The sequence below is a fragment of the Phaenicophaeus curvirostris genome, chromosome 11, assembly GCF_032191515.1.
Source record: "Phaenicophaeus curvirostris isolate KB17595 chromosome 11, BPBGC_Pcur_1.0, whole genome shotgun sequence".
NCBI classification, from domain to species: domain Eukaryota; kingdom Metazoa; phylum Chordata; class Aves; order Cuculiformes; family Cuculidae; genus Phaenicophaeus; species Phaenicophaeus curvirostris.
The window spans coordinates 7209061-7222123 of record NC_091402.1 but is presented as its reverse complement, the minus strand read 5'-3'; the positions used below and the strand labels follow the sequence as shown (position 1 = coordinate 7222123).

Here is a 13063-nt window from a genome sequence, read left to right as displayed (position 1 = left end):
GCCTCTGCCAGTGCCCAATGACCCTTTCTGTGAAGAATTTTTTCCTAATGTCCAGCCTAAACCTCCCCTGGCGGAGCTTGAGGCCGTTCCCTCTTGTTCTGTCCCCTGTCACTTGGGAGAAGAGGCCAGCACCCTCCTCTCTACAACCTCCTTTCAGGTAGTCATAGAGAACAATGAGGTCTCCCCTCAGCCTTCTCTTCTAGATGGGCTTCAAAAGAACTGTTAAATGGGCCATATATCGTCATTTGAATTTAATAATTTTTTAATGAGCTAATTCCATTTTCACTTTCAAAAACATTTATGTACGTAAAGGCTTTATGCAGTGAATCCGTTGTGTACAGATAGTTCTTGCACACCCAAGTGTCACCACTCCTTTTTCTTGCAAAGGCACTTAAATGCTACTATTTACCTGTGAATTGTACCTGTAGACATTGCAGATAAGCTCACAGGCTCTAGTCCTCACCTCTCTGGGGTGCACAGCATGTATGTTTGGTATTTCTGTTTGTATCCTCTGCAGGGGACGTCATAGTCAGCGTGAATGATACCTGTGTGTTGGGGCACACTCATGCTCAAGTTGTGAAAATCTTCCAGTCCATCCCCATCGGTGCCAGCGTGGACCTCGAACTGTGCCGAGGCTACCCTCTGCCCTTTGATCCTGATGATCCCAACACAAGCCTGGTTACATCCGTGGCAATTTTGGACAAAGAGCCGATCATTGTGAACGGGCAGGAGAACTACGACTCCCCAGCGAGCCACAGTAGTAAAACAGGAAAAGTAAATGGCACAAAGGAAGCAAGACCCAGCAGCCCGGCTGAGGTCTCTTCCAACGGACCCCATGGTTACCCGAATGACACGGTCTCTTTGGCATCTTCGATAGCAACACAACCCGAACTCATAACGGTGCATATAGTGAAGGGGCCTATGGGCTTTGGGTTTACTATAGCAGACAGTCCCGGTGGGGGTGGCCAAAGAGTCAAACAAATCGTGGACAGCCCACGGTGCCGCGGCCTGAAGGAGGGCGATCTTATAGTCGAAGTCAACAAGAAGAATGTGCAGAGCCTCACACACAACCAGGTGGTGGATATGCTGATTGAATGTCCTAAGGGAAGCGAAGTCACGTTGCTTGTGCAGCGAGGAGGTGAGTCATCAAAACCGCTTTAAAATATTTCTTGAAAGTTTAAAAGAAATGCATGTCGTGACAGATCTGCTTCCTAAACTTCCTCTGTAGAAATGGGGTTTGTCCTGAGGTGTAGGAACTTCTCCAAGCTGGCAGTTGTCAGATCACAGAGATGGTTAAGTTTATTTACTGGGGAATGTGTGTGTAATTCCCATGCACACATGCACTACAGACACGTTCTGGTAGTGCACCAAGTTGTGGCAGGGTTACACTTTCACTTACCTAACAAACTCTGATCTCATGCTTGTAAAATTTAATTATTTTAAATAGAATGTAGGCTTTCCCTGAGCTGTTTCAAGAGGTGGAAGAGGCTGGTAATGCATTCTGTAATTTGCAGTGTTCAGAATCAGATATCCAATGACTTTTTCACTGGGGAAGGGTTATACCTGGGATTGAACGTGAGTTCTGGTAACGTGTATTTGCTGACCAGTCAGGAGCCAAGCTCATTTTTGGTTGCGTTGCTGAGGCCAACAACATGTACGGCAGGTAACCTCTCAATGGGGTCAGCCCATCCTCAGGAACGTTTTCCTTGCACAGAGTAAGTGTAAAGTCATCTGAAAAGGCAGAGTACAGAATATATTAAGAGTTATCCAATTTTCAAAGTGTGAGTTCCTTAAAGACTTTCAGTCATACAGAAGTTTAAAAAATGCACTGTGTTCTCATGATTAATATATGTATTATGGAGAAAATATGGTTGGAAGAAAAATAGCAGCTCTTATTAATCTTCCTCGAGAGTGCATATATATCTGGTAACACCATACATTAATTATTTGAATTGTGGCTGACATTTAATAATCCTCCTTTTACCTTGAAGGCATAATGAAAAGATTTGATGAGGAAATAAAAGCCTAGTTTTAATAAGATAGTAAATAGTTCCCTGGTAAGATTGCTGAATTTTTTTTTAATTCATTTAATCAAGATACTAACCACATGTTGAGCTTTTGCTCTCACCTTCCTAGACAGATACCACATCAATCTCCTTGAACTGCCATCCTCCCTCCTTCAAGGTCGTGGTGTTTCCATTTTAGTACAGAGCACTTGCAGTTCCAAATTTAATGCTCTTATGGCACCAGTAACTGTGGTGGCCCTGGATCCGTGGTTAATCTTTGAAACATGTTTTTTTTCACATCCAGAAGAAGGCTGGATGGAAAGGAATTTGGGTGACGGTGCAGAAGCCAAGCAGAATACAGATAGTGGTAGTAGCACAAACCTGGTCAGTTTTGTTTAAAGTTTATGGGATGGAGCTGGCTAAAATGCACCCAACACTCAGTGCTCCTGCACGTGAGTCCTTCCTTCCATAACTTTACCTTGTGTAACCCCTGCTGAGTCTTTTTATCAGAAGTACCATGCCCAGACAAGGTGCCACTATTTATTTTGATATGATTACAGAACTGTATTTGGCTCCGGTGTCTGTTAAGCTCCTTCAGGGCTTTTGAAGCAGTTCTTTAGCTTCACTGCCAGTTGTCCTTTCCTCCTCCTCCCTCTGGTGTCCAGTGAAGAAAATGCTCAGATGCTGTCAGGCATCCTCACATTAGCCTAACATTTGCATTCAGTCAGGCTTTTCATGAAGCATCCCAGTAACACTAAGGCTGGTGTTCAGAGCTGTCGAAAGGATTTGTCAGAAGTGATTACTAATCAGGCAGAAAAATATCAGAAAGAGATGTGTAATATATGGGAAAAGCTCTGCCTGCTCCAAGCTGCTCGTGTACTCCCAACAGGAAGGTTTAATTGTTAAAATGCAAACCCACAGCTGCTGAGAGCAGTCTGTAAAATATTTACTGTGAAGTGTATTCAGCTGAAGCGCTGGCTTCTGGGAGCGGGCGAGTCCTGCTGTGGCCTTTGCTGATGGAACAAAAGGATGACTGCGGGAAGGATGAAGCCGAAATGCCCCCTCTTTGTGCTCGGCTGCTCATGTGTCATCTGAAAATCCTTTGCAGGACTCGTGCAAGATTGGGATAGAGAGATAAATACATTAAGAGAGGGACAATATCAGGTCATTGAGATTTTGCTTTCAAGAGGCTCCATAGAAAACTTGGTTATCTGTGTTCTGATTTAAGTTTTTATTTTCCCCTTTCTCCTTCCCTCTCTAGGGGTTAATTACATAATTACTGTTGTTTTCCTGTTTCACCTGTACATAGTGCTGGATAAAACTCAGCATATTTCATGAGTTGGCCTTCAGCACTTGAAGGGCTCAGAAAGGATGATCTCTGAGCGGAGGCACAGTGCAGTGTTGCTAATGGGGCTATACGTGAGAGCAGATCAGAAAAGCTACTTTTGCTTAGTAGAATGAAGGGACAGAGGGGACAAGATTATTGTATATAACTAGGAGGTAGGAGAGAGAGAAGATACTTAAACCAAGAGTTGGATGAAGAATAACTGGATGTCATTTGGCTGTAATTTAAACTGGAAATAAGCAGAAAGTGCCAGCCCATTAGAGCCTGTAAGTCAAACTGGAGGAGGCATAAAGATTTTGCTGCCTGAAGGTGGAGCTCAGCACACTTAAAGGGGCTATGGCATGGTGCCTGTAACAGCAGAGATGCTTGATATCCCAGGGAGACCATAAAAGGACTGTGTACCTGCAAGTAAACCAGTGCTACTGGTCACAAAATGCAGAATTGAGCGTATGGTTTTGTCCTTGCATTGCACAATGTGATTACGCATTTCAGTTATTTTAAAGAATTATTGTTAATAAGGCCACTAAAAGCACACCTTTATTTTGAATATTTGTAGCTGAAAAGGTTTTTTTAACCTTGTGCTTACAAAGTACATAAAGTACTTTTCTCAAAAAAGAAGCAAAGAAAGAAGGCAATAATATTTGCCACTTGAAATCCATTTGTCATTGTGGCTTGTCTACATGCAGTAATCAACTGAAATAAGCAATTCTCAAATACCTCACCATTCTACACAGATTCTATTCATAATGAAAGTAACATTTTGTCAGAATATTTTCCCTGCTTCCCAACTGACTGTTATTCCAGGGAGTTGGGTCTGTGCTGGGATGCTGTTTCAGAACCAGTTACTCTGCAGAACTACTGTGCTTTGGTTTGAGGGGACTGAAATATAACATTAGTTTCAATGAGAACATCTGTGTGTCATATTGATGTATTTTGTGAATTACCTCAGATTAAAGAGTATTATTTTTCTGCCTTTCTTTCCCCCTTTTTTTAAAGACAGTCTTCGGTTCAGGTCATGCAAAAAATATTGATTGGCTTGTGTTCAGTTGCAAGAATTAAGCTGAGCAGTTTTCATGTGGGTTTGAATAGACAGTTTCCCTTCAAAGCTTTCACAGTTAGTGTTTGCCAGCGTTCAGTTCACTGAAAGTTTGAAGATAGCATAAACCTTGAGTGTGATCCGTGCAACCCCCTCAAAGATGTGTTCCCCCTTAGCTCCAGATCAGAGTGAATGCATGTCAGTGGAGTGTCATTCACGTGTCAGGGGCGACTCAGTGGAGTTTCTAATAGCTTTCCCTAGTACCAGATTCACATTAAGCTGGGGAATGGAAATCAGTCTTTTGAGAAATAAATTATATACACGCTGGAGTTTCAAAACTGAATGTATTTTATGGGAAGAAGAACCTACGCGACATCTCCCGGTGTAAATGACCGTCAGTGGGCACCTGAGTTCTGACCTCTATATGAAAACTAAGTCTGTGGCAAATTCCCTGTTCATGGTTTAACGGGCAGCATTTGTGGGGAGGGATGAAATGGGTGAAAGTGGAGAGAGGCCTGTGACAGGAGCTCTGCTCATTTGGTCCTTGACTCAGTGGTCTTGAGGACCTTCTTGCGATACGTATACCTACAAGAGAGATTTGCAGCGATGGAACAAAATTACAAATTGCTAAAGCAATAAGCGTATTAAGTCTCCTTAGATAGGTGGACCTTCCCTTACTGTTCTGGTGGTGCTCCTGGCATGTGAGGATAATTAACCTCTGACACTTCCCACAGAAAGCAGTTAATCCCTCTTTTTTGTGCTCAAAATGCGTTCTAGAGTCAACTGCTCTGGACTTGTAGGCTTTTTCTGTAGCCTAAAATGGAAGGATTTATTTTTCCTTTCTCTGTATATCTTGTGTCCATGCCACAGAAACATCACATAATAATACCAAGATACATGTCCTTTTCTTTACATTGCTGGCTGCAGCTTCAGGCTCTCCCAGCCAGTGCAGGGAAAGTTACAAGATCCTTTAAACACAGTGGGAAAACTTTACAAACAATGCGTTTTAACAACTTATAATTGCAAGCACGTTGTAACAGTGTAATTGAAATCACGTTGCTCTTTGAGATCTACAGTGTCAAAATACAATGCTCAGGCATAAATGAGCAGTGGCATTGAGCATTAAATATCTCAGCTGAGGCAAGTCCATTGCTTCTGTAGGTTTCAGAGGATGTCTCCTCACTACTCCATCCTTTCTTCCTCCACCACAAACCCCTATCTATCTGAACTTTATAGGCAAAAATATTGTCTTTGTACTTGTTTATCGAGATCTTCTCCCCCCATAGAAATGAATTTTTTCCTTCCTGTCCTCACCAGAAGTGTTGGAAATGGATCAGTTAGTGGTAAGTGCCAAATATAAACAAGCGGTATCTCACAGTGTTGGAATTAGAGCTCCTTTTCAGTTGCTACCCCTAATGATGTAAAACCATGGTAATTAGAGCTGCAATCAGCTTTTCAGTGCAGGCTTGAACTCTTTTGAACAAGCCACTCACTTCTGTTTGCCCTTTAGGCTTGCAGTGAAGAACGAGTTGAAAGTCATGCCACTTAAGCATCTAGCTGCCAGGGAATTTCAAACTGTCTTAGCAGCTGCTGAATTAGAGAAAAAGTGAGTCCAAACTGCATTTAGGACAAAATTCACGACCTGGGAATCATCTGACAGTTGCCACAGAGCGTGTTTGCCTGTGCCAAAGCTTCTGGGAAGGAAAGAAAAGTTCTGCATTTCCAGCAGTGTTTTCAATTCCTAATACAGAGGGAGTAGAGTGTTATACTGAGGTCTTTGTCCTGTGTTTGGATCTGTAAGAACCCCTCTGAGTCCTGTCTCACTAAGAATAGACCTGATCATCATGCATGACACCTTTATGGGTAGTTTTCTTACTCTACACCCACCACATTGTGGCAAGTTCTTCCCTCATCCAGAGCAGATGATCTCGTTGCTCTCTGCTGTCCGGTGTGCTCAACTGACCTCTACATTTTATTGAAATCCCATCCCAAGGCACCTCGTTTTTCCTTGCCTTACCTTTTGTCAACCACCACCATCTGCCAGAGCTCCCAGTACTTTCTACTCTTGTATCTCCCGTCAAACCTGCTTGTTGAATCTCCCAGCAATTTGTCACTCAGTGTAGATTATTTTGAGCTGTATACTGAAAAATACTTGAGTTTTTAGTACAAATTATACCGTCCAGAAATAATTGATGTGGGGATACTTTTGATAGCTTGCAGGCTCTCCTCGCTAATTAGTAAATTATATTTAAAAAAATCAGAATCATAGTATGCTTAAAGAAATATCTGTCTATATACAAGGCTAAGATTTGTTTTTCACTTATATTTCTTTATATTCCAGGGTTATTACTTTGTAATTTTGGAGTTATGAATTTCCTGATTAAATTGGGAATCTCATTTGGCAATTAAAAATCTGTCTTCAATTGTTTCCTCTTGTTTATATTTTTACTATTTCTTATAAAGATATTTGCTTGGGAAGAAGGGAATCCAATTAGTAAAGTTTGTAAATTGTTTTGCAGACTGCATTAGAAATGAAATTAAATGTCTTTAAAATGCTTTGCAATGTTACTTTTCTATTTTCTGAAAACAGGCAATCCTAGTAAATACATTCCTAAAACTTCTGTGCAGGGAAGGAGCAGGGCTGGGGGATCCTCAGTTAGGAGTAGCTGCATCTTCATTTTCCCTTCCAAGTCACTCTGTTATTCTCTTCCCTCTGTTAAGTGGAATTACATTCTAACAAGGCCAATTAAAAAAAAAAAAAAAGCTGATGATTTTAAAGCAAGTTTGATGTCACATTTACTATTCTCTTACAGCTTTATTCTGATCAGGGGCTGGTGTATAAAGAATCGGATACAAAAATCTGTTGAAGTCAGGAAATAAAGCAAATGTTAAGAGATTTTGATATTTTTTATAAGAAGTTTGAAGTACACACCCCTTATTAGAATTGCTTATGTGTATGTATTTCAATCCACTGTGCAAGTTAATTTTCCTCGAAACAGCTCGGGAGTGTTAGATACATCTTTTTGGGGCAGTGCTTGGTATTGTTATGCAGCACTATACACTGATCACTAGTAATTGGTTTTGTAAAGCAAGCTAGCAGGAACTTGTTTTCTCTTTGTGATAAAAATAAGCCAAATTTAACATTTAAAATCAGGTCGTCTTATAAATAATGTAATATTTTTGGATTACGCAGTGTTTTTCTCCTTCAAAGTGCTTTACAGGTGTTAATCTTGGTGACACCTATTTGGTTTTGATGATCTGAATTTGCAAGGCTTGGGATAACTGCATCCCAGAAACACCAAGGGGACAGTTTTGGTGCTGCTGAAGTCCATGTCAAGGCTTCTGTTAGACTCCAGGAGGCAGCAGGGTTTCACCAAGGTTTTGGATGCCTGCAGCCACAAAGGGTAATTGTCAGTCACTCGTTCAGACACCAAATAGTTTGATGTGTGTTACTGATGTTCATACAAATAGTGCATTTGCAGGAACTAATTAATTAGCAGTACCAGGTCAGTTTCTCAGTGTGTTTCATCCAGTGTGAGGCATCCAGCAACAAATTCAGATATCAACCTCAAAAAGCCCAAGCACTTAAAAATCGGATTTAAAGCTCCCAGAATTCCTGATAGAAATATACCACATCAGAGTTCTTGCTGTCTTTGTGTTTCAAGCCTCTAGTATACATATTCAGTGGCCTTTTCTAAACACTGGGAGGCTAAGAAACTCTAAAAAAGCACTTTAGCATAAGAGCACCTGATTTCAAGACAAACAGCTTTATAATATTACATTTCTGATAATAAAGGAGCATTGGCATTATGTGGACATTTTAATTGACTATAGAATTTCCATCTCCTGCTGGTGTGAAGCACACGAAGTGCTGACACCAGTCTGTTAGTCATTTGAAGCACAATTTTTTTTCTCCTCAGCTACCCTTCATTAACTCCATTTTTACTGATTCCCATGTAGAAGTGAGTAAGCAAATGAAGAGATGCCTGTGAAATCTGCTTTTTTGGGTCAGCGTTAATTTTACATCAGTTGCCCTGCATTTTTGTGGCAGTGTGGCCTCTCTATGCTACTGCTTGTGTCCCCCACATATATGTGTCATTTGAGCTCCAGAGTCTCTTGGAAGGGTCAAATAGGATAGAACAGTTGCTGATTCATCACTTGGCATTTTATTACACATTTTGCATTAATTTTAAGAGTTGAGATAATTTCCTAAAGTTTGGAGACATGTCACGAATGTTTTGTAAGGCCAGGAGGAAACCTGTACATAAATTATTGAGGAGGCGAACAATTAACATCTTTGGAATAACAAAATAATTCCAGTTTTGCATAGTCTTGCATGCTGACAGCACAGTAGTGGGATTGTGCACATTATGCGCATGGCTGCTTTTCTGTGGCAGGGAATCTAGATCTGCTTTAAAATCAGTAAGAAACCTAAAGCATTTGCTGAATGCTGGAAGAAAAAAAATGTCTGAAATCTTCCCATCAGGATGTTTTATTACATGAACCACCTTATCTTGCAGAAAGCAGTAGGCTCTTAGATGAGAACAAAACAGGAGGTTGCTTAGCAAATGAAAAATGAGTGCTCTGAAATTCTCTTCCTAAAGGCTTTTTTTTTTTCTTCTCCTTAGCTTGAGATTTTGAAAGTTGGCTTTTTTTTTCCCCCTTTATGTTTTGATTTCATTTTGGTATGAAATGCTGAAGTGGTGTAAGTGGAGCAACTCAAACCCACGCAGTGTTGTTTTATATCAGATGTGATGTAACACAAGGTGGCACAGCAGAACCTGGTAGTGTGCATTAGATAAGGCAGATTTAGCTGGAGATGAGATGTGCCTCCCACATCTTCATCGGGATTTGCACAGCAGGAAATGGAGCAGATTTGGAGCTGTGCAGTGAGGAGGAGTTTATTCCACTCATTTCTTCCTGCTTCCCTTACGTACCACCTGTGTGGCATTTGGGTGTGCAAGTACTTGCCAATAATGAGTTTTTTATCAGCCACGTTGCAGGTAGGTGCAGTGGCTGCTGCCCTGATTTGGCATAGTAACAACCAGTCATAACAGAATTAATGAGGTATCAGAAATCCAAGAAAGGTCTTGGTTTATCACTGTAATTAAATACATTTGGAGAGTCATTAAAAGCAATAGCAGGTGGGCAAAGCTGAGGAAGATGGATGGCTTTGTAATGGACTAGTCAATGGTTCTGTTCAGAGACAAATTGTTTTTAAATATGTATCCTCATGTCTCTAGGTCTCTCTTTTCTGAATTTAATTGGTTTCCCACATTCTGCATTGAGATTTTATGTTTATTCATTTTCATGTTTATTTTTCTTGATCAGGTGGACTTTTTTTGTGATGAGGATAGTAGTTAGAACTGTATCAGCTTTAAGACTGTGTTAAAGCAGTGTCTTTTGTGCCAGAAGACCTGCAACGTACCACAAATTGGACTTGAGAAGTTGGCAGGGCTTGATTTGGTAGACAGGGCAGACAGATTTCGTAGAGGAGCGTGAGCTTCAGGGAGATGATGCAGCTGGCTGAGGCTGCTGGGGCAGCACAGGGCCCTCTGGCCGGGAACACGTGAAGGTGATGTTCGTAGAGCTGTGACAGGTGAATATCAGTCCTCAGAAGGTTTGACTCCACCCTCATCCTCAAGGGTTAGTTGTACAGTTGTACAGGGATGTACAGTTGCATACTTTGAGTCACTGGTTTATTTTTGTGGAAAACTGTATTTAAATAAAATACAGTCATGTTTTATGAAAACATCTGCAAGTCCATTGTCCTCTAGTAAAGATTTTCTGCCTTAATGTGCCCTGTGTGCTTGTGTGCCCCCCAGGGCTGAATCTGGCTAAGCATTCTATAAATATTAGTTTATTAAGGAAATGTTATTTATTAGTAGCAACATGAAACTAATGCCAAGAGGGCCCTATTTGTAGGTATCTCCTTTGTGCAGGCTGCTCTCCAAAAATGAAATTGGACAATCTGCCATAAAACCACATGGGTTGGAATCTGAATTTACACCTTATAACAGTGCTGTGATAAGGCTGAAGACAAACACACTCACTGAGCAGGATAAATACATATGCAACTGTGGTAAAATATGGTTTTGCCTCTACCAGAGTCCTCCAAGCTGAGCTTGGAGCAGCACATGAGCTTGGCCTTGAGATGCTGCCATCCTTCAGTGGCCCTGCCATGGGACGGCAAGCTGAGGAGGGGAGGGGGCTTGGGACATGATGTCTTCAACATTGAAGCAGACCCAAAACATTATGAGGTGCCTCTTAGGAATAAAGCTTGCAAGTCATGGATTTTGTGGTAAAGGCTAGGTACCTTCATGCATAGCCACAAGTGTGTGCTTCTGCATATATATATATGTGTATATATATATATAAAATCATATACTTATAGAATGGTTTGTGTTGGAAGGGACCTTAAAGCCCATGCAGTCCCACCCGCTGCCATGGGCAGGGACACATTCCACCAGATCAGGCTGCTCAAAGCCCCATCCAACCTGGCCTCAAACACCTCCAGGGACGGGGCAGCCACGACTTCCCTGCACAACCTGTGCCAGTGCCTCACCACCCTCGCAGTAAAATAATGTATGTGTACACACACACAGACACATATTTATGTAAAAAGAACATGTGGATCTCTAATTACTTTCCAGTTCTGGTGTTTACGTTCTCAAATTCGTGAGGTTTCAGAAACTTCATGTCTGTGTACTTATTTGTTTAAATATTAACAGAGATTCTCATCTCAGCCTGTGACACCAACAGATCGAGCTTTAGTAAAAACTCTACATTTAATGAGCTTCAAAATAAAAGTATAAGAACTGTTGACATGCTTTCAACCATAAGTTAGATGGGTAATTGACACACTAATTCTTAATCTTTTTATTATTGTACTGCCTTGGCATTATCACATGTATCTTACTACACAGTTAAATTTATATTTTTATAGTAATTAAATAGCATTTTATTAGCCAGTATCTTCTTTATCACTTCTAAAATCAATTTTGGTTTGAGATGCTGAAAACGTGACTGAGACTTCAATTACAAGGGATTGTTTAGTATCCTGACCAAGAAGGAGTAATTGAGGCTAATACAATTTTACATCTTTAGAGCATCTAGAACTGTAGTTCTTGTTACTGGCCGTAATATACTATGCCTCATTATGGGGTTTGCCAGTGCCAGTGGGTTAATAATGCCTGACATGATCTCTTAAAAACACAGCTTTTTTAGCCTTAGCATTAGAAACATGGCATTTTTTTCTGTATTTGGTAGTTACCAAACTTGATTTATAGCAGGGATATATTCCTACAGTGTAAATTATTCTCTCGTTTAAAGCTTGTATTGTATAGCTAATTTCTTTTGCTAGTGCAGTGACACTCTTGTCATCCAAATTACAATGATGAGCAGGAAAGTTGGGCAGGGACAAGGTAGGGGTTTTCTTCTCACTGGTGTTCCTTATGCCTGTGTGCAGGCTTGCCTCTCTTGCTGCAAATTATCCTGGAATGTTTTCTTGTTCTTCCTCCAGTCTGGAAAAGACCAAGTTCCATCTATTTTTCAGGTGGTATTTGTCCTTTATTAGAAATTCTTTGGCAACGGATTATAGAGAACCAAGGGAATTGCTTTGTCACCACCAACCTCCCCTCCCCTGTCCCCCAGCAGCACTAATGGCCATTAGCGTTAATTATTTAGAGTTCCTTGTTTTGCACACAGAAAGCAGCGATCAATGTGCAATGCCAAGTATGTGGTTGTGTACCCCTAATCCAGTACTTTACTCCTCATCTTTCTGAGTTTCTGTTTGCTTTGATACGGTATTTGGATTTTATTCAGCACGATGTAAGCAGCACTATTTAGAAAGCTTGCTATTTTTTTCTTCCAGGCAGGAACTTTCTCTGTAAATGTTAACCTTGTGACACATTCTGAAATGTTTCCTTTCTTGTGTTTCTATTCATCTCCTGCTAATTTTCAGCTCTTGTGCATTCAGGGGCAGATTTAGGCTTGATATAAGAAAGAATTTCTTCACCATGAGAGCAGTGAGAAACTGGCCCAGGTTGCCAAGGGACGTTGTGGCTGCCCCATCCCTGGAGGTGTTCAAGGCCAGGTTGGATGGGCCTTGGGCAGCCTGATCTAGTGGAATGTCCCTGCCCGTGGCAGGGGAGTTGGAACTAGATGATGTTTAAGGTCCCTTCCCACCCAAGCTATGCTATGATTCTATGATTCAGGGCTGCAGACTGCGTAATGGTGAAACCAAGTGGATGATCTTTTCACCTAGGCTCATGTGTGGCTATTTTGCTGTTGGGTATGGATGGTCCACAGGGTGTCCTGATTGGAAGAGTTAAGCAGTCATGCAGAGTGAAGATTTAGACACAGTTGTTCTTTTCTTCCATGTGCAAAACCACCCCAAAACTCAAAAAAATTTTGAGTAGTAGCTGCAGACATTGTACACAATAAGTTGATATGCCTGTTTTCAAGACTGGCTCTTCGCAATTTCAACTGCCTTTGTACTATGGGTGAATTGTTCAAACTGGTACTGAACTGTTTCTGCTTGAGCTGAAATCCCATTGAAAAACATAGTTTTTTTTATGGTGGAAGGAGGAGTGTTCACGCCAACTTGCCTTCATGTAACCAAGCAGTTTGATGGGTTGACTGAATGACTCCTGGAACAGGGCATGATGTTTCTGG

The 13063-nt window shown here is 41.1% G+C and overlaps 1 protein-coding gene across 24 annotated transcripts in view; it reads left to right on the top strand.

The window, feature by feature from the left end:
- MAGI1 (membrane associated guanylate kinase, WW and PDZ domain containing 1) overlaps positions 1 to 13063 on the top strand; it is a 353601-nt gene that overhangs the window by 297568 nt on the left and 42970 nt on the right. For all 24 annotated transcript variants that reach the window (XM_069865461.1, XM_069865453.1, XM_069865466.1 and 21 more), the window contains one exon: positions 518 to 1138. In XM_069865461.1, the coding sequence (XP_069721562.1) occupies positions 518 to 1138 (621 nt within the window). The remainder of the gene's footprint in view (positions 1 to 517; positions 1139 to 13063) is intronic.